The sequence below is a fragment of the Lepisma saccharinum genome, chromosome 1, assembly GCF_977018435.1.
Source record: "Lepisma saccharinum chromosome 1, izLepSacc3.1, whole genome shotgun sequence".
Taxonomy (NCBI): domain Eukaryota; kingdom Metazoa; phylum Arthropoda; class Insecta; order Zygentoma; family Lepismatidae; genus Lepisma; species Lepisma saccharinum.
In genome coordinates this window covers 7,240,267-7,260,829 of record NC_139229.1, presented here as the reverse complement: position 1 = coordinate 7,260,829, position 20,563 = coordinate 7,240,267, and the positions used below count along the sequence as shown (strand labels likewise).

General features: G+C 42.5%; 1 protein-coding gene across 1 annotated transcript in view; it reads right to left on the bottom strand.

Annotated features, from left to right (window-relative positions):
• Positions 1-20,563, bottom strand: part of LOC145992427 (uncharacterized) — a 228,312-nt gene that overhangs the window by 150,318 nt on the left and 57,431 nt on the right. Inside the window, exon 2 of the mRNA XM_083128818.1 lies at positions 4,138-5,004. Within this exon, the coding sequence (XP_082984944.1) occupies positions 4,138-4,777 (640 nt within the window). The 5' untranslated portion in view covers positions 4,778-5,004. The remainder of the gene's footprint in view (positions 1-4,137; positions 5,005-20,563) is intronic.

Below are 20,563 nucleotides of genomic sequence, written 5' to 3'. Positions count from 1 at the left end.
TTTATTTATTTACTCAGAGTTTCAGATACAGTCTTATTTGGCCATTTTACACTGAAACAACAAAGTAGAAACAAAAAATAACAAAAGATAAAAACAATAACAAGATGGGATAGATTTACATGTTCTTGGTCAGTAATACATAAAAATTACATTCCACAGAATAAAAGCTAAACTGTAAAATACTTGATTGAGAGTATTTATAAATATGTATGCAATAAATTGAATTACGATTAATAAAAAGTTGCAATTTTCCACGTCTACGGAGAAAAATTCACGCAGAATTCACGTATAATTCCCGGAGCCAATAATTCACGCATAATTCCCGAAATTCAAGGAATTCCCGGTAAGTAGACACCCTGGTTTTGTTTGATTCAAAGAAGATTTCTGGACCGTATTTAAGTGGATCCGTAAAAAAAAAGGTTCCTGGACCGAATTTAAATTCATCCGAAAAAAAAAAGGTTTCTGGACCGAATTGAAATACTTTACAGATAAAAAGGTTCTTTACGGTCCAGAACCCATTTACGCTTGCTGGTTCTCTCCCCTGGACCGGAATTGGATTTATTTAATATTCCTGGACTTTTTAACAACCCTACTTGTGTGTACGGCGTGCTAGGAACTAGCTGTGTACTATATCCACTTTTACACTTCCTACCCCTTCCGAAAAAAAATCCAGCGTACGCCATTGTTTTGAGGCGGGAGCAGATATGAACATGCGGAACAAGGAGAAGATGCGAGATGCGTTGGATTGATTGTTACGTTATGCTACGTCGTTTTTCTTCCATTTTGGTTTATCGCGACGATGAGTGATAAGATGTAATTGATGAAGGAACATTCACCACGTCCAGACCGGGATTCGAACCCGGGACCCATGGCGTCGTAGCGCGTTGTGATAACCAGTCCGGCACGGTGGTCGGCGAATTGCTGTTGGAGTAATAGATGTGATCACCAATGCTATGGTACACCCAAAGGTAAAGGAGGGGAAGTTCGCCACCAAAATGCTTCTCATTTTATTCCTTCTAAACGAATTGGGGGAGAAGGACAAAATTTACACGATACAAAAAGTAGTCATTGTGGATTATGATGTATATAACATACATACTGTGTTACTTATACTTGTGACGTAATATTAAAAATACTGAAATGAGAAAAAGTGGCGAAATTTCCGCCACATGCTTGGAAATTCGCCATATAACTTATTTATCATTTTATCGTCACTTTAAGTGTATGAAATACCAAGTTGTTGCCAATAACTCAGACAACAAAGTGTAAAAGACCTACAAATGAGAATACAAAACTGCTTAAAAAGATACAATACAAACATGTTTAAGAAACATAGGCCTAAATGTTCATATGCATTGTGAACAAGTTGTGTGTGAATGATCGCCTGTAAGAAGGGAAATTCGACACATTTTCTGTTACTATGGCGAATTTACCAGCAAATGCATAGTCGAAAGAAAACAACTTATGTTTACTTGTACATGCACGCTTTCCAAAGCAAATCTTCTCACGACATTCTTAAGGTTTGAGGTTACGATATCAATAATTAAAAGGAAGAAAAAAAAATCTTATGTGCCACGAAATGACACTTTCTAACGTAGTATTGAAATTCGGCACCTTTCTTTTGTTTTTTTGTTTGATTTTTTACAGGTATCAGTAAGTGTAGGGTGACCAGATATTTGTTGACCAAATAGAGTATAGTCTATAGGTTGAAGGTGCGCATGCACAAATCATAAAAATAAAACGAAAATAAGGGTGGCTATTTGTTATTGCTTCTATCATAGCCCCTATAAAATAGGCCTACACACTACAGATAAAATTACTTATAGGTCTAATGTAATTAGCTAAATACAAATACTTCCCCCCAATGGGCACCATCATTCATTCTTCTGGGATGTTTTTGCTATCTTGAGTATGTTTAAATCGTCCTTTATTGCCAGTCTAAACTTTTCACAGGCCATGTCCACATTGAATTTCACTAACTTTACTTGTTCGAGTGTTGACACCAGGAGTGTACTTTTTTACTCTCGCCAATAAGTTTTCATAACACTAAAGAGTCTTTCACAATCAACATTTGTACCAGGCAGAGTAAACAAGAATTTTATAAGAGGCACAATCATTTTTAAATTTGACTCAGCCTGTACTGACCTCCACTTACCCATGATTGTTTCTTTTTTTTTCTGTGGATTTTAACGCATTTTTACGCGTAAAATAATGAATGAAATGAAATAGCAAGGAAAATAGTATATTTGGGGATTTTTGCAAATTGAAAAGAGTATAGAGTATATGAACCTCTAAAAGAGTATGTCTGGTCACCCTAGTAAGTGTTTCCAACCTATAGTTTCTATCTACGATTACAAAAACCACAAATTCCCAGCATGGCGAACATCCCTTTTTTTATCCCAATAGTAGGGGAATTGTCCAGTACTATTTTCATTCAGTCTGTTTTCCATAGCATGATGGTCATGGATTGAAATAAAAACTACTCTAGCAGATGTCAACGTCTGATTCATATCAACAGAATTCCATTCCATCCCTTACAACAACATGAGACGTACAGTAAAAAAGGAATTAAAATAGTGGTTGATAATTTGCCTCCTATTATCTTTGCTGTTGGTTGTACAAATGTAGATTTGTAATGTTATTGCCCAAATTAACGAAAATAACCCTCATTGAAAGCCCCTCCTCCCAATGGTTATAAATCCAAAATTACTGAATGTTGCAGATTGCAGACTTCTGGAGCCTGTCTCTCTCCACAAACAACCCATTCACTTATGCAAGGACAAAATCGAAATTCTTGGACAATCTGAAAAAATGTCAATATTATTTTCGTAAGTTTTTATAGGTTCATATTATAATATTTCGGAGTTCAAGGGAGGGGAATGGCCCTCATGGACCCTCCCCTGCGTACGATACATCTAGAAACTAAGGCCCGTTGTAGACGGAGGCATTTCCCTTAGCATTTTTGCTAGCACACACAAATAATTCCAAAAATCTTATAGCTTTTTCTTTTTTATAGCAGACAATACTTTACACGGAAGAATTTCCTGTAACCAGATGGCATTTGTGACTGCGATGCGGAACGTGCATAGAAAGTTAGGTAATATACAGGGTGTCTCAAAAGTAATAGCGCAAACTGACACAGGTGAAAGTACACGATAATAGAAGCAAAAAAGTCTCAGTAAACATGGGTCTGCAAACGAGCAGTTTTCGAGATAATCGCGAATGTTTGATTACAAGCCGCCACTGACTTCATTGTTTGTAAACGTCGTCCTAGTTGGTAAAATGCTAATAATGTGTGCGAATGTGTGGTTACAAGCCGTCATTGATTGCATTTTGTAAGCACCGAGTGCTTTACTCATTGCGCGGTCCGAGGTTTGCTCTTTGTTTACAAAACAGAACATGTCCGAGAGGTGGCGTTGTAATCAAACAGTTTGGATAAAATCAGTACACAGTCTAATCGTACTGTAGGAGTCACTTTTCTTACTGTATTATTAGCATTTTACCAACTAGGACGACGTATAGAAACAATGAAGCCAGTGGCGGCTTGTAATCACACATTCGCGATTATCTCGAAAACGGCTCGTTTGCAGACCCATGTTTATCGAGACTTTTTTGCTTCTATTATCGTGTACTTTCACCTTTGTCAGTTTGCGCTATTACCTATGAGACACCCTGTATACAGCACGAAACGCATACGATATGAGCCAGTTCACGGTGTGTACAATTGAAACATCTACTTTATTATTCCATACGTCTGCTGTATACGCTATAAAGTATGTCTTTAAACTGTGCCATTGATTTCTAGCAAAAACCTTTTTATCGGAAACATTATTCCTCTCGGTTGAATAGTTATCGGACTTTAAAAATGTGAAGTGATACATTGTTTACATCTCATGCGGCCGCCATTATATCTGCACTTGTGACCTAGATCTCGCTTCTGATTGGTTACGGTATGAAAAATGCTACGGAAATAGGACCGATCCAATGGGAAATGCCATAAGATTTTTTGCTTGACACGGTAGCATTTTGGTGATGACATAAAAGTTAAGAAAAATGCTTTCGTCTAAAGCGGGCGTTAGTTTATAGGGCAGGAGAATGGTGTTCACATGCAGATAAAAAGATGCAAAGTGTACTCACCCATCTCATCAATGATGGGAGCCATCCTCAAGGTAACACCCACTAGAAGAACACTCATGAGAAGCAAGAGGCACGCAGTTGCTACTATTGTCCACTTGGCGCGCTTCGGCAGCTCGTCAGGGTCCACCGGTTTTCTGCGACGTCTTTTCTTCTTTTTCCGCTTGACGGAGCCACCGGCGCCTCCTTCGACGACAGTCCCACAGCCAGACAGGTGCGCCAGCGGCACCTCCTCCTCGCACATATTCACTATCACATGCTCCCCGGAATGGTCCGACAGCACGGGGGAGACGTCGCGGTGGGGGGAGGGGCTCGGGCGCCTCCTGGAGACGGCGCTGCTGCAGGTGGAGGGACCGGGCGACGAACCCGGAACCACGCAGCTGTCCGATTTGACCGTCCTCTGGCGACCAGGCCTGGAAACGTGATTCTGACGTCCGTGGTGCGAGTAACTCCTCGGCCTGTGGTTCCGGTGACGGTGGGGTTTGTGCGTGCGGCTGTGCGGCGGAGTGGCCACCATGGCCGACAGAGCTGCCTCTAGCCTCAGCAGCTCCGAGGTAACATTGTAGTGCGGTAACGCCGCTTCTAAGTCGTCCGTTGACACGGCCTTGTCAGCCGTTTGGGTGGCAGGACGCATGGCTGCCATGTAATGAAGAACAGGGGACACACTTTGGTCGAAACTCACATACTGTTAGTCTGGAAGCCTACGGAGTGAGATGTTCAACTTTTTTTTGAATGGAGCTTCACTGCTATGTCCACAGGTCACCTCTCCTGCTCCATGGTCCTTCCAGGTGGGGCTGGGACCGAAGACAACAAGCACGGGCCATTTCTCAGTCGTTCGCAACATCCAGCACTAACTTCATGTCGAGCAAGCTAAAAGAAAACACACGTTCAATGCGCATGCGCTTACGTACACGTACATGCGTGGTGCATGGTCAGGTCAATTCTTCCCATCTTTAATACAAACGTGCATAGATTTGTTTTTTGCGTACATCAAATGTAGCAAAGCCACCGATTACATTCATTTACACAAATACAACTCTCGCGTGAATGTAATGGTGTCGTTTCTGAACTAACGTCGTTTTCGTAACCTCAGCTTCTGCCACTTGTGCTTAATCGTGAAGATGAGGAAGAGTGATGAGTGACGATGAGGATGCGTGTTCTTGTGCGTGTCGCTTCATCTTAATCATCACTCATGCTCATCGTCGCCATCAGCCAAAAGTGGTAGAAAAGCGTGAAACAACAGGGGGAGGAAAGTTTCAGTCAAGTGCAAGACTTTATAACCAGAGGGAGGATTTGCACGAGCGGCTAGTGACAGCATTAGCACCTTGGGAAATATATGCTAACAGCACCTAACCTAACCTGCCTAACCTATCCACGTGTGCATATAATAGATTAAATATACAAAATATAACTTGTCAAACCTATTTACATGCTTATTTATATGCATACGTGGATAGGTTAGGCAGGCCAGGTTTGGTTCTGTTAGCATATATTTGCAAAGGTGCTAATGCTGTCCCTAGCCGCTCGTAGGATTCGCCATCCTTTGCGTGCGTTGGTGTAGGATGCAGTGTGAGGGGTAAACAAAGGAGGAGAGGTAGTTAGAAGAAGGAAAGAAGGAATGGTATGGAAAGGAGCGAAAGTATTGAGAAAAAGAAAGAAGGGAAAGTATTAAGAGGGAGAGGGGAAACAAAGAGAACAAGAGAAGAAAGGGAGGTAGTGACAGGGAAGAGAATGATGTAACGTGCATTTAATGTAACGTTGTTATGCATATTACAATTTTATGAGTTGGTTCTGAAAGAAGTAACAGGCAGTCAAAGGAAGTTGATCTTGCCAGTTACTCAGCACTGGGCAGTTAAGGTTAGACGCCTTCCTCCACGTGTGAAGGTTGAGACTCGGAGACGGCGGTGGCTTAGCATATACCACTCAAAGGCAAGGTCTTGGCCCTGATATGACAATAATGTCAATCACCAGCTGTCAATCGTGTAGTCAATCATATGATATCATCATATGATCAGGTGTCAGTCATCAAGTGCCAATCATCTGATGTCAATCAATGATATCATCATATGTCAATAAATGGGACACACATCCCGTGCAGATGGACCTAGAAGGTTACGCATCTAGTACGGATGTGCCTGGCAAAGCCTTTCTTATGGAAATAGGACTGTTTGCGAAGATAGCCACAAAAACAGGAAAGAGCACACTTCTGACTGACAGGCTGAGTAATTAGGCAAGGTCAACAACAAATTACAAATACTGAAGATTGGAGAATTTAGTATGTTGTGTGTGTCGGAACGCTGCCCGCGCTGTTACAAGGTGCGAGTTCAAGGTAAGGTTACGACTGTGCTCAGTTTTGCTGGAGACTTAGATGCTGCCTTCGTTATAACTTAACTGATATGATTGGGTTAGAACATAACTTAGGATTAGGATACTAACAACATAATATTGATTAGCTACATGTTAAATAAACTATATTATTCCGAATTGTGAGTGTCTCTAATGTTCCCTGAACTATTGCTGTTAAGACATGTCTCTCTCTAGAAGAGCGGCGCTTCAATGAAAAAAAGTAGTGAAAGAGTAAGAAAGAAGGGGGGGTAGTGAGTGATAGAGAGAGAGAGAGAGAGAGAGAGAGAGAGAGAGAGAGAGAGAGAGAATAAAAGGGTGGTAGTGAGAGTAGAAATAAAGGAAGGTAGGAAGCGGAGGGAGAGGTAGGAAGATAGTGCGAGGGGAATGAAAGAAGGGGAGGTATTGAGAGGGGCAAGATAGAAAGGTGGTAGTGCGAAGGCGTATGAAAGAAAGGGAGGCTACAGGAGGGTAAATAGAAATGGGTAGTGAGAGATGAAATTAAGAAATGGTAGTACTGAGAGGGTAAAAGTAAACAATAGGTAGGTAATTCTAATTTCATACGATCACCCATATAAACTAACTATAAACCTTGAATGAACCTAGAGAGCGCCAATTAGAACGAGTCATCCGCCCGTTACGCAGAAACATCCGCCATACATCTTACCCAATCTCATCTGGAACCTCCTCTAGCGTTGCTCACTAACCAAATCCCGCGAGCGTTCGTTACTGCCGAACTCCCGTAACTGAAGCTCGCTTATGAGTACTTTCTATACCAATATCGCATCGCACCGTTCTTGTTCCTGGCCCATAAACGACCGCGTTGTTTCCGCTACGTTGGTACGTCCGCTTGCTATCATGTTACCGCAATGTCGACAAACCGCCGGCACTTTGTTGCGTCAAATTCGTCGTTCGTTCCGAACTTCAGCGGCGTAAAACACGGTGCCAGAATTTGCGTCATACCTCATCCGGCTAGAGAACTCTTTCGGCCTCCGTGGTGCAATGGTTAGAATGACGCAAAGAAAGATGGGTTGCCACTGGGTTAATAAGAGTGGGCATGAGCCCAACGTGGAATTGTCTAAGCACATATTTCTGCCAACCAAAGAGTTCACATTAGAATATCTTGAATATCATTACGTTGTAACACAACGAGATTATATTAGATCACTGATTATATGAGAGAGAGAGAGAAAGAGAGAGAGAGAGAGAGAGAGAGAGAGAGAGAATGGAAGATAGTGAGAAATGTGAAACAGAGGAAGGAAGATATAGCGAGAGGAAGAGTGAAAGTGGGAGAAAGAAAGAAAGGCAGTGAAAGTGTGATAAAGAAAGAAAGGCAGTGAAAGTGTGATAAATAAAGAAAGGCAGTGAAAGTGTGATAAATAAAGAAAGGCAGTGAAAGTGTGATAAATAAAGAAAGGCAGTGAAAGTGTGATAAATAAAGAAAGGCAGTGAAAGTGTGATAAATAAGAAAGGCAGTGAAAGAGGGATAAATAAAGAAAGGCCGTGAAAGAGGGATAAATAAAGAAAGGCCGTGAAAGAGGGATAAAGAAAGAAAGGCAGTGAAAGAGGGATAAAGAAAGAAAGGCAGTGAAAGAGGGATAAAGAAATAAAGGCAGTGAAAGAGGGATATAGAAAGAAAGGCAGTGAAAGAGGGATATAGAAAGAAAGGTAGTGAAAGAGGGATATAGAAAGAAAGGTAGTGAAAGAGGGATAAAGAAAGAAAGTTAGTGAAAGAGGGATAAAGAAAGAAAGGTAGTGAAAGAGGGATAAAGAAAGAAATGTAGTGAAAGAGGGATAAAGAAAGAAAGGCCGTGAAAGAGGGATAAAGAAAGAAAGTTAGTGAAAGAGGGATAAAGAAAGAAAGTTAGTGAAAGAGGGATAAAGAAAGAAAGTTAGTGAAAGAGGGTTAAAGAAAGGTAGTGAAAGAGGGTTAAAGAAAGGTAGTGAAAGAGGGATAAAGAAAGGTAGTGAAAGAGGGATAAAGAAAGGAAGTGATTGATTGATTGATTGATTTGGTGTTTTAAGTCCACTTTATGCACAGAAATGCTAATCGGGACTGGCCCTACAGTTTAGAGTGGAATCCGAACCACTATGTGCCTCTACCGGGTATCGAACAGAAAGGTAGCGAAAGAGGAATAAAGAATGAAAGGTAGTGAAAGGAGAAAGAAAGGAAGGAAGGAAGGAAGTGAGAGATAGAGAAAAACTTTAAACTGAAGGTTCACCTATCTGAACACAAAGTGAACCAAAATAACCTTTTTGGCAGGATTCAGTGTGTAATCTCGTACATTCGTCATCCAAGGGTGAGTATTTCCTCTTGTTTCAGCACGTTTAAGAATGTATAGCATGCAGTGTGCTCTAATACGATAACTGCCCAACAACTAAGCGCTCGCTGTTCTTGCCACTTGTTTCCACAACAGTCGTCTCGCTCGATAAAGCTCGCGTCACCGAAAGTTTTAGGTTCGAACCTTAGTATGGGCAGGGTGTTTCTTTACTAGTGCCTATCTGCCTTACCTGATGGCGCAGTGGTAGCGTTGTCGCCTTGTAAACAAGGGGTCCCGGGTTCGATACCCGGTAGAGGCACATAGTGGTTTGTATCCCACTCTTTAAACTGTAGGTCCAGTCCCGATTACTGTGCACAAAGTGGACTTAAAATACCAAATCAATCAATCAACGAGTGCCTATCTAATTTATAACTCATCCTCATCGAAAGTGACGGAATAGCGACGCTAAGGCAAGAATACGAAAGAGAACAACACCAAAAAAATATTCTTTCCAAAATAAGAACATATGTAGAAAAACATAATATCAAATTAACCGAAGTTCGAATCATACAGGTTCGACTGTATATTATTTTTTAAACAAATAACGATAATCGTAAACAGGCGAGTAGTGCTATTGGGGGGTTTCAAAGTCGTACTTAGTAGGTATGGTCTTTTTTTACCAATTGAATATCACTTTTTGACATATTTTGACAATTTTTTGTCGATGTTTTAGCGTTTAGCGATGTTTTAGTACAAATTTTCACTATACTCATTTTTCCCCCACTCGTACTTGGTAGGTATATCATGATGTTACGTGATACAACTTAACCTATCTTTTTTTTACGATTATTTAATTTTTTTACGACCCTAAGTGATATAACTTAACCTATCATTTTTTTTATTTAGGTACTGTTTGAACGTTATTATTTGAGGATCATATTTTGTAGGTATTTTTTTTTATCAATCGAATATAAGTTTTTGACATATTTTGACAATTTTTTGTCGATGTTATAGCGTTTAGCGATGTTTTAGTACAAATTTTCACTGCACTCATTTTTTTCCCCACTCGTACTTGGTAGGTATATCACGATGTTACGTGATATAACTTAACCTATCTTTTTTTTTTACGATTTTTTTAATTTTCTCACGATCCTAAGTGATATAACTTAACCTATCATTTTTTTTATTTACGCACCGAACTAACCTACAAGGGGGACTCCGTTTGTTTTAATATTTCAGTATTATAAGGTTTTCACAAATTTTATATAACCTAAAATGTGTTGGATGTTGATTTTTTAGTATGTGGCAATTTTTTATGAATTTTAAAACTGTTCTGTCACTCTCTCGTTCTTCACGTCGTGGACGAAGGACTTCTCTGCAATCAGGATGACGCTGCATAGAGTATCGGCAGGCAGCGCGTCGTGGAACTCGCAGACGACCTTGATGTTGGTTCGATCGTTGACCACCACCTGCCTTCTCTTAGATGTGTTGATGACGGTCATGGGTCTCCGTGCTTTGAATTCGCTGGGCGTGTAATACATGTCCACGCTTCCCTCGGTCACGCGTTTGTAAGCCGTGTAAGCTTCGTAAAGTTTGAGGTAATCGTTTTTGGTCACGTCGAGGTTGTAATTCTCGCGCGGGAACACTTCGTTGCGTCCGTTCTTCAGATAAACGTTCTTGATCTTGCAGTCGTCGAACTTGCTGGAATCTTTTTCCTGATTCTTGTCCCTCCCGGTCTGAAAAAGCACCACGACGAAATCTGGCATGTCGAACTGTATGTTGTTGAACTGCGTCGTCACGTCGAATTCCATGTGACTTCCCGACGCCATCTTCTGCACGCACTGGTAACCGTGAAAGTGAATCAACACCTGCGGACTTTTCAAGATCTCCGCTTTGTACTTGAGGGCGTAGTTTGTTTCGTATTCCACCACCGGCATTCTCAATTCCATGCTCCGGATGACGCATTTCGCCGCTTCGGGTAAAGTGTTGGCTATCGGCGTGGTGCCGTCCGGACCCAAAGTAGCGTATCGCATCAGTGCGTCGTTGTCGTTGGCTGCTCTTCGAAACGTGATCCTCAGTCCTCCCTTCCACATGATCTCCTTGTAATCCGAGAAGAAACCTGGCAGCAGACGCATGGGAAAGAGCACCGTGTGACTTTTCGTCGATATTTTGGTTCCGGCTTCGAATCCCCCGGCCTGGTAGTACGTTGCGTCCGTTTTGGATAATTTTAACGTTCCCACTGCCGTCGACGTGATGCCTGGATAATCTATTCTGTCGATGACAGTGTTGTGTTTCCTCACCTCCACCTGCGAGAACAGGTGGGGCACGAAGTTGTCCACGAGTATCAAGTTTGCTGCTGCGGGAAACGCGTCTCCGCTTTCTTTCTTCACCACGTCGAATTGAAGGTAGAGGTCCGCTCTGTGAGGATGAATAAACCCGTCGCCTACGTCCACGTCGTATTCGATCTCCCTGTTTGCCTCGTTGAGATTGGCGAACGTGCGACGGTTGGGAGGGAAAGATTGCAATTCGTAACTTTCGATTTGCTCCATTTTACATGTATGGTTATTTATTATACGTTGATCTCCACGATGGCCGTCGTAGTGGCACCTGCGAAATCCACCACGTCTCCTTTCTCGTTCGTCACCACCAACTCTATGTCGTCTATGCGGTTGCGACATACTGGAAAATAGATCGGCGAAGAGGGCGTGTAGATGATCGGTTCCATGAACTCGGAACTTGGTTTGAAAGTGGCTATGATTCCCGTCTGCTTGTGACTTCCTAACAATCCGTCCGAAGATTTCGTGATCATACCTTCGGCCACGTTACAGTGTACGTTCAGAGTCTCTATGGCCAAGAATTTAGGAATGTTGGTTGCTACGTGCTTGATGCCAGCTTCGAGTTTGGTGTTGTTCTCGAAACCTAAAAGTTCTCCTATGGTGCCCAGGTCCACGGTCTCCGTCGCGGATAGGATTTCCACTCTGTGCGTGACCGAATTTTGAGAAAGGTATGTGCCTTTGGGTAATTGAGCTTGCAAAGTGGAAAGATTGTATTGTCCTGGCGTGACGACGATGTGTTCGCTTCCGACGCTAATTTTGTTGTTGTGCTGGGTGACGTTAGGTATGAGGTACATGCTGTAGAATGCACGCAGAGCCACGGATTTAGGATAGACGATGTCGTCGTGCAGCGTGAGTTTCAAGATCGAAGATTCGCTCGTGAGATGGAACACGCCCATCCTAGTGATGCTGTTTGAGGTTCCACAATGCTTTCTGGAAATCCTCGATCGTAGGGTTATTTATTTTAGAGAGAAACGCGAGCACGGAGAGGCAGAGATGACCGCAGTTCACGTCTCCGAAATTTTGAATGCGTTCGTCGTTGTAGTATATAGAGGTTTTGTTTGTTTTCAGATAATGAATTAAATTTGTAGGTGGAACACCTCCGAAAGAATCGAAAACGAATGCTTTATCATTGTTTTTGTGGTAACATATCCAATGCGTGCCTGGATTTTCTTGACCGTCCAAGTTGACTACTCCGCATTCTCTTCTTTTGACGCTTGAAGGTAACGAGTCGGACATGAAAACTCCTCTGAAGTGTTTGATTTGTAACGGTTCGATCAGAGATTCAATATCTCGGTTGGTGAGTGCTTCTGTTTCTTTTTTTTAAACTTCTTCATCACGCCCTTCCCCTTCTTCTCCATGGCCAGGTTGTGACGTTTCTGTTCTTCCAATTCCGCCTTGTTCTTCTTCGAGTCGATGACGGTTTTCGCGATGGCGGCACTTCCGCCGGCCAAACTTCCAACGGCCCCCAATGCTGCCAGGATGGCCGGGATGCTGAATATGAAACCTCCGACCTTTTGTTGTTTCCGCGAACGCTGCAATCTTTTCAATTGAGGTGTGCTGAGCAGCAATTTCATTCCATGTCCTTTCGACAAGCAAGAACGTTTCTTCTCACGTTGTTTCTTGGTGAGTAACCCATCGAGGGCACCTAGATTTTTAAGATTGGAGTATGGTATCTGGTACACGACACCCTTGGGCTTCATGTTGATGCTCTATGTGTTATTTTCACGGTATGTTATTTATATATATATTCTGAGATTTTTTTTGTGTAGTTTTTTTACGGTATGTTATTTATATATTTTCAAGGCCTCGCAGTCGTTACACAAATTCTATTACGTGCTTCGTTTTCTTGCCAAGAAGTTCCTTTGTCCCCTTGTATACGATTCGAGTTTTGTTCTCGATTAAAATAGATAGCTTCTCGTCGGATAACATGTTAGCGTATCGATCTGGTAAAAATAGACTGTATTGTGCGTTGAGCAACAGGCGTACCTTGGGACCATACTGGGTAGAAACGATTGAACCGGAAGTTATCGTGTAAGGTTTGTCGACTTCCAATTCCTGAATTTTTACATACTCGACTGACAAATTTAGCATTTGTTTTAATGCTTGGAGATCGCTCATTTTTTCAGTTGTCAGAGTGTTAGAGAGAAATTTAATTGCTTTTTTTTTCACTATGTGTGTTATTTATATATACCAAAAATTATTTTTTTACGATGTGTGTTATTTATATATCAAGTTTTTTTTACGGTATGTTATTTATATACCCCACCCCAATTTTTGTTTTGTGTTCATGGCGATGGTGGTACCCAGTGCGGCGACCCGTTCACCCAGCGATGCGTCTCTGCTCACGAACCTTTCGAAAGCTGCATGTTCCAATTTTTTGTCTGCTTCGTGACGTGCATCCAGATCCGTCTGCGTGGTATTGTAAGCGATGTCGTGATCTTTGCACGCCGCGTCCAACGGATTCACACCCTTGTCTCCTCTCTCCAATCTTTTCTCGAGTTTGGTACCCGGCCCGCAGTACTGGTAGCCAGGTAAATGCATCTCGAAAGGTAACTTGTTGATGATGTCGTTCACGAGTCCCTTTCCTTCGGCCACGTTCCAAAATTTCGGAGGCAGCGTGTTGATGATTTTGATCAGGTAACCTATGCCCTTGTCGTCGTTCACGATGAAGTTGGAAAGTTTCGTGCTGATCATGTCCACGATGCCAACCTTCTCGTTGTAGAAATTACGGTTACCTGCATTCTCTTCGCCGGCTATCACCAACAATCGGTCCACGAGTTTCCTAACGTCGTCCACCCAAACGAATTCTTTGGGTAACGTGTTGTAGCGTTTGACGCCGCTGCCTGTTTTGACCTGGTTCCAAATCGGTTTGATGAGATTCCTGTACTTCTCGCCGCTGCTCGATTTCACCCTATTCTGCGAGGCGTCGTTGTTCTGGTACAAGGCATCCGTCATGATCAGAATTTCCTTGTAACTTTGGTAATCTTCGTCGGTGTAATCTTTCGGCTGCTTTTTGGCGACGAGTTCCCACAGTCCCACCGTACCCGGATACCTGTTCCAACTATCCTTGTCGCCTAAATTGACTTTAATGTCGTTGCCTTCGAAGGTCACCTTCGATTTCCCAATCTTCCACACCACACCGCCGCCTTCGCTGGTTTCCATGCTGGGATACAATCCGAACACTTCATCCTTGTCGAATTTCCCCGTGCTCAGGTAGTCTCGTGCCAAAGGTCCCAACTCGATTTTATCCGAAGACGAGGACGTGCTACCTATGGCTCGACGTCGTGCCGGTGCATCCTTCAGTTCGAACGGCGTCGAAGGAATGCTCGAAATAGGCGTGGGTACGGCGTAACTTTTAGCTGCGAGCGGTACGAGTTCATTAATCAAATTTTTATTTTGTTCCGTGACACTTTTAATTTCTTTACCTAGACCGCTGATGGCATCGATCACGGGTTGATCCTGACGTTTCTTCTCTTCGTAGAATCCGCGATTCTCGGATTTCCAACCTTTGAAGCGTTTCGCGAGGTATTTTCGCAACTTGAGATTTTCGTCTTCGATTTTTCGTTTCGTCATGACGTTATTTATATACGTCGTTTCTCACAACGTTGCAACGTTTAGAAAGTCGTTGATTTTGTTTCTGTATTTTCCGTCGTTGGGTTTCCTCGTCATGTCGATCGTCGCGAATCCGAAATCGTCACCGTTCCAGCAAGTAGAGCAGCAGCCTTCCGAAAATTGATTGTAGTTCATGTCTCCGCCTACGTAGTCATCGTACGCATGCTTGAGGTTGGTGTGATCTTGACGAAACAAACATATGAAATTGGCGTTGTCGCGCACTAACTGTTTTGGAATTTTGGAAAACGTTTGAGCTAGGTAAAAACAATCCATTCCTTTGTGACGACCTTGCGTGAAAAAGTTGCGAATTTCATTTTGATTTTCCAGGATGGCGTCGTCGAACACAACGACTGAATTTTCACGACAATCGTCGAGTGGTTTTATTTCCGAGGCAAACGTTGCAATGTCCAGACCATCGTACAGTTTCATCAGTTGCTGGTATTTGGATTGCTCCAAACTTTTCGAGAACACGTACAGGTGCCTGTTCTTCCAATCTAACCAATTCGGTGCGAGGAGAAAATTGTCCACGAGCAGTGTCGTTTTCCCACACCCCGAAGGACCTACGATCAGACAGCGGATGCTGTCGGGAAGCAACTCGCCGTTCTTTTTTTTTCTCGTTTGACTTTCCGGATCCGGTAGACGCTTCACCACGTTCCACGTACTCACAAGATCACTTCGTTCGCATCGATCCAACTCTTTTCCGGAAGTCCCAGCCATTTGACCAAAAGTTTGTCACCTTTCCTACGCAATACTTTCTCGATGAGGTACGTGTCGGGGTGTTTTGTTTTAGAGAGTTCCTCTTCGTAAAATCTTCCTTTCAAAATCTCGCCGCTACTATCTTTTATTATATACGTGTGTCGGTTTCCAGGTAGAACTCGAACCACCGTAAAGAGTTCCGTGCTCCAATTTTTTGTGAACCCCTTCTCGAAGGTGCGTTTGAATTTGCTGATCCTCACCTGGTCTCCAATTTTGTATTTAGCTTTTTTTGTCGTGGGTGTGTACTTTGGACAGTAAACGGTAGAAATTAAACGCTGCTCGTCGGACTTGGTAACGTCGGCTGGCTTCATGCCTATCGTTCTGTGTACCGTTTCATTATAGGTGTCGACGAGTTCCGGCAGGATGTCGACCCATTTGTAATTTCCCCGAAGCGTGAATCGTTTCCACATGTGTGTTTTCAAGGTTCGATTGAATCTTTCCACGATGCTGGCTTTGATGTGACTGAAAGTCGAATAATGTCGAATCTTGTGTTTTTGAATAAACTTTTGGAATACGGCGTTGTAAAATTCTTTACCCTTGTCTGTTTGCAGAAACCGTGGTCGTCTGCCGCCGCTTTCGCGAAAAATTAATTTGAATGCTTCCGTGACGCACGTTCCCGTTTTCGCCTTCAAAGGTAGAGCCCATGCGAATTTCGAAAACGTGTCTATGACGGTGAGGAGGTACTTGTTGCCCTTGTTCAATTTATGTACGTTTTTCAAATTGCCGCTACTCATCTCCACGAGGTCGCTTTGCCAGAGGTCGTCGATGCCCTTGGTTACCACAGCCAAACGTTCGTAGTTGCGGCGTGCAGGTTTATGCAATTCTTCGACGATGGCTTGCCTAGACATTTTCTTAGAGATTACGTTTCAAGAGAAGCACAAGCGTGATGGGATTCAAAGAGGGTGGCACTTCGCTCGTGTTTTGAATGATCAGCTTATCGCCGGCACTCACGTCGAAAACGGTGAGATCTTCGTCTTCGTGTATTTCATATATGTTGCGCGTTTCGTTCCAACGTGCCAGAGGAATGTTTCCTGCTTTCTGCACACCACGATTCGATATTAAAGTCATGGTGGGAACGCTAGCTTTTCTGCCGTGAGACCAGTACGAAAATTCGTTTATCTGAATCGTGCCATCGAGTAGAAACTTGTAGTACGGATGATAAGGATGCAACATGTACAGTTTGTTACCTTCGACGAACGTGGAGATTCTTTGTTGATTGGGTACGCTGTTGATTTCGATGGCTTGCAGAGAATGCAGTTTAGCGAATTTAGTGTCGACGCCGAGCAGATTACTGTGAACTTGTCCGAGTTTATTTTCGATGGGCAGCAAATGCTCGACTATGGTATCCGTTACGGCAGAAAACGACGGTTTGATTTTCACTTCCACGTTCAACTGCTTGTAGTTTTCGTTGAGTTCTTGCAACTTAGCACCGAAAGAAGCCAGCGTCGATTCCTGCGTGGATTCCAGCACTCCAACTTGATCTTTGATGTTGACGACAATGTTCTGAAGGTTCTCGACTTGATTCAATTTCGAGCTCTTCTCGGTAAGATCGTTCACGATGCTTCGCATCTCTGTAAACTGCGTGTGAAGGTCGGCGACGCTCTGCGAAGTGGGCAGCGTCGACACCAGCGAACTAATTTCGTCTCGAATCTGTTCCACGTTCGCCGTTTCCGTTTCTAGTCGTTTCAGCATTCGAGATATGTTTCTTTTCAAAGCGTGCAATTCTTTGGAGGTGGGGAGATTGGCCACTTTACTCTCGAGATCGCTCAATGAACTTTTGATGTCGCTCGAATCGGATAGTGCCGTCACCGCCGTTTTCAATTTTTCCAAATCTTCGCTCGAAGGCACGCTCGTCCGTAACGATTCCAAGTCACCCTGTATGTTGTCGAGTACGTGATGAAAATGAGCGAGATTCGTTTCGACGTTCAAATTTTCTAAATATTCGATCTTCTGCTGAACCGTGCTCAACGTGTCTTGAATGCTCGTCAACGCTCTCGCTTCAGCGTGAATATTTTTAATTTCTTCGTTGATCAATTCCAAGGACGCCTGAAGCGTAGCGATGGTGGTTTGAATGTGTTCGAAATCTCGATAGGCCTCCAATTGAATTTTTATGTTCGCGACGCTTTTACCGATGACCTGCAGTTCGTCCGACGATGGTAGGTTCGTCATTGTATCTTCCAAAGTCTGCAACTTGGATTTAATTTCTTCCAACGTGCTGGTGAATTCTTCTTGTAATTTGGAAACGACGACATGCAAGCGTTCTACATCAATATCGTTCACGACGGTTTGAAGTTCAGAGAAATTCTTTTCTATTGCGGAAGTTCGTTCTTCGATTTCGAGTTTCAATTTTTCCAAATCTTCATTTTTCGATTGAAATTGCTGTAATTTGGCCAAATCATTTTGAAGCGAATCCACGCTCAACTGTATATTTTGAACGTTGTCGTAAGAAGGTACGTCGACATAATTTTTTATGAGCGTTTTCAGTTCGGAATCGATTTTCAGAATGGGGTCGAGACATTGCGTTTGGAGCGTAGCGATTTCCGACTCTAAACTTTTGTTTAAGGTCTCCTGCAAAGCGATCAAATCGGTCCTCAACTTCTTAACTCGAATGTCCAACATGAGAATCTCTTCTGCATGGTCTACACGCTTGGTGTTGCCGAAAATGTCGTTAGGCATTTTTGGTTAACGGTTATTTATAATAGGATAGACGATTCGTAATTCTACAAAAAGAGGAATAAGTTTGTCGTAATCTCCGAGGAGTTCTATGTAAAAATAATCTCCTGCAGACACATCGTACGTAATGTTAGAAAGCATCTTGTCGTGCTTGATTCGAAAAATGTTCTTGCCGGTAGAAATTTTGATTTCGCCTGCGTTTTCCGGATTCACGGTGATTTGAAGTTTCCCGTCGATCGGAATTTCGTAGAAATGTAAATTGTTATTAAAAACATAAAACATCTTGCCCACATCGTCATTCAGTTTCGTCCAAATGCTGTTGAGGTGAATGATCAACAGACCGTTGAGTTTAGGTAACACGGAAGGTAAGACTTCATGATCTGGTATGGTTTCCATGATGATCTGTTTTTTGAAACCGAACAAGTTCATAGGCATGCTGGTTATTTAAGGATACGGTCATAGTTTTTTGTAATAACAGTCAGTGTTTTTTTACTGAGTAACAAAAGGTTTTTTTTTGAGTTAGTGAAAATGGTTGTGTGTGGTGGTGAGTGCTAATTATTTGCACTGTGCGCAATTCTTATTTATTTCTAAACGACGATGTCCCCAAGGCAATGTGTGAATACCACACTCGAGGACGCACCTCTTGTCGTCATGCGGATCTAATGCTACTTTCCTAACTTCGTTTGTTGTAATCACATGGTCGACGCTCTGGATTCTTTGTTCTATGCTTAGTATCGTCGATTGTGAGTAAAGGCAATCGATGTAATCGTGGAAGGTGAGTTTGTTCTCCACCGTATTTTTGCCCACACCTTTTGCTTTCTTCGTGACACTACTCTCTGTTCTCATGGCATACATCTTCGAACGCAAACCCGCGAACTCGACAATAATATCACCGTTACATTCATCTTTCAGTTTACCTAGGATTTTTTTGTTGAGGGAAGGAATTCCAAATCTGTTGGGTTGAGGATACGCAGAAGTATCGAAATACTCAAGCATGGAAGGATTTTTTATGTCTTCATAGAGGTTAGGTGTTTGTATGCTGTAAATGAAGCTGTCGGTGTCCGTGTACAAAAGTGATATTTTATCATTGTAGAAGGGTTTCATCACGTCATAATGAAATTCGAACATGTAAAGTTTCGACAAGTCGAGAACCGTTGCGCCAACGTAAATTGGTTTTCTGAATTTCATCAATTTTATATGTAGATTGAAAAGTGCTAAATTCTCGTTGTAAATTTTTCTCGACTTGAATCTAGGATCGGCTATCCACTTCCGACATTTATTCTTATCGGAAATTAATTTCACGTCTACGTGCTTTCTAACATTCTCCATGGTCTTTCCATACACCGCATTGTTCATTAATTTAAAGAAGTCCTTGTCTAAATCGGAAGTGGCAGCTGTTCTATGTTGTGTGTTAGTTTCTATGTAAGGTCTTAACCACGTGGAATGTTTAAACTTTAGTATTCTTCTAACATTTACTATCTGAACACCCTTCCCAATCAAAAACCGGAGATTCTTGTAGTGGACGACGTATCTCTGTTTAGGGTCCAATGTTAACAAAAGCTTGTCTTGAACCGAGTCGGGTGGACATTTGATTTCGGGAGTCGGAGGCAAATCCGAAAACGTGTCGTGCTGGTGGTCGGAGAATTGGAGATCTACCTCTGCGAAGAAACCACACTCGCTATCGTCGAAATGAATAATGTCTATCGAAGTGGGATCTAACCATTCGAATCCCCCGTAAGGAAGTTTCTGAACCATGGCATGTCCGTAGAGATTATTAACGTCGGCGTAGAAGATGTAATTCGATGCTCGATTTGAATCGTAATCTTTTTTCATGTGTACGTTATTAGCTTTTGCATGTCTCTGTACACATTGTACCATCCCGCCCCGAATCCCTCTTTCGATGAAAAGTAACATGTCCACGTCCGATATCAGTTCCAGCTTGACCTTTGTCTGGAATAACATTGCCGACCACGCTAATCCCGGTAGACTGTAGAAATACGCTGGATCTAATTTGTAAATATTCGTTGCCGTTTTCCTGAACGCTTGAAAAACATCCGCGAGTATCGTCACGTCCAGTTTTAAGTATGCGTCGTGGTAGTCTCCGAGTGTCCTACATTCTAATTTCTCCCACATGAGTTGCGCGTGTTGGTATTCTTCGTCCGTGATTCCTTTCTCTCTGAGTCTGCTGTAAAATTCTCTTGGAAGTGGAAGAGCGTCGTCGTTAAATTTAGAACCATCACTAACATATTCGTAAGGATAAATCCCTTTACGTCTAACGAGTTCTATGTCTACGTTGGGAAAACTAGCTCTAGTTATTTTAAATTGATCGTCGGTGAGTTTGTTCGCTAAAGCATCCAGACTTGCAGAGAGAAATCTATACGAATCCAGGAAGCGCATCTCGATTGTATTTTTCGTTCCCGGAATCGACACTTGCTTGCTGAGACTAAT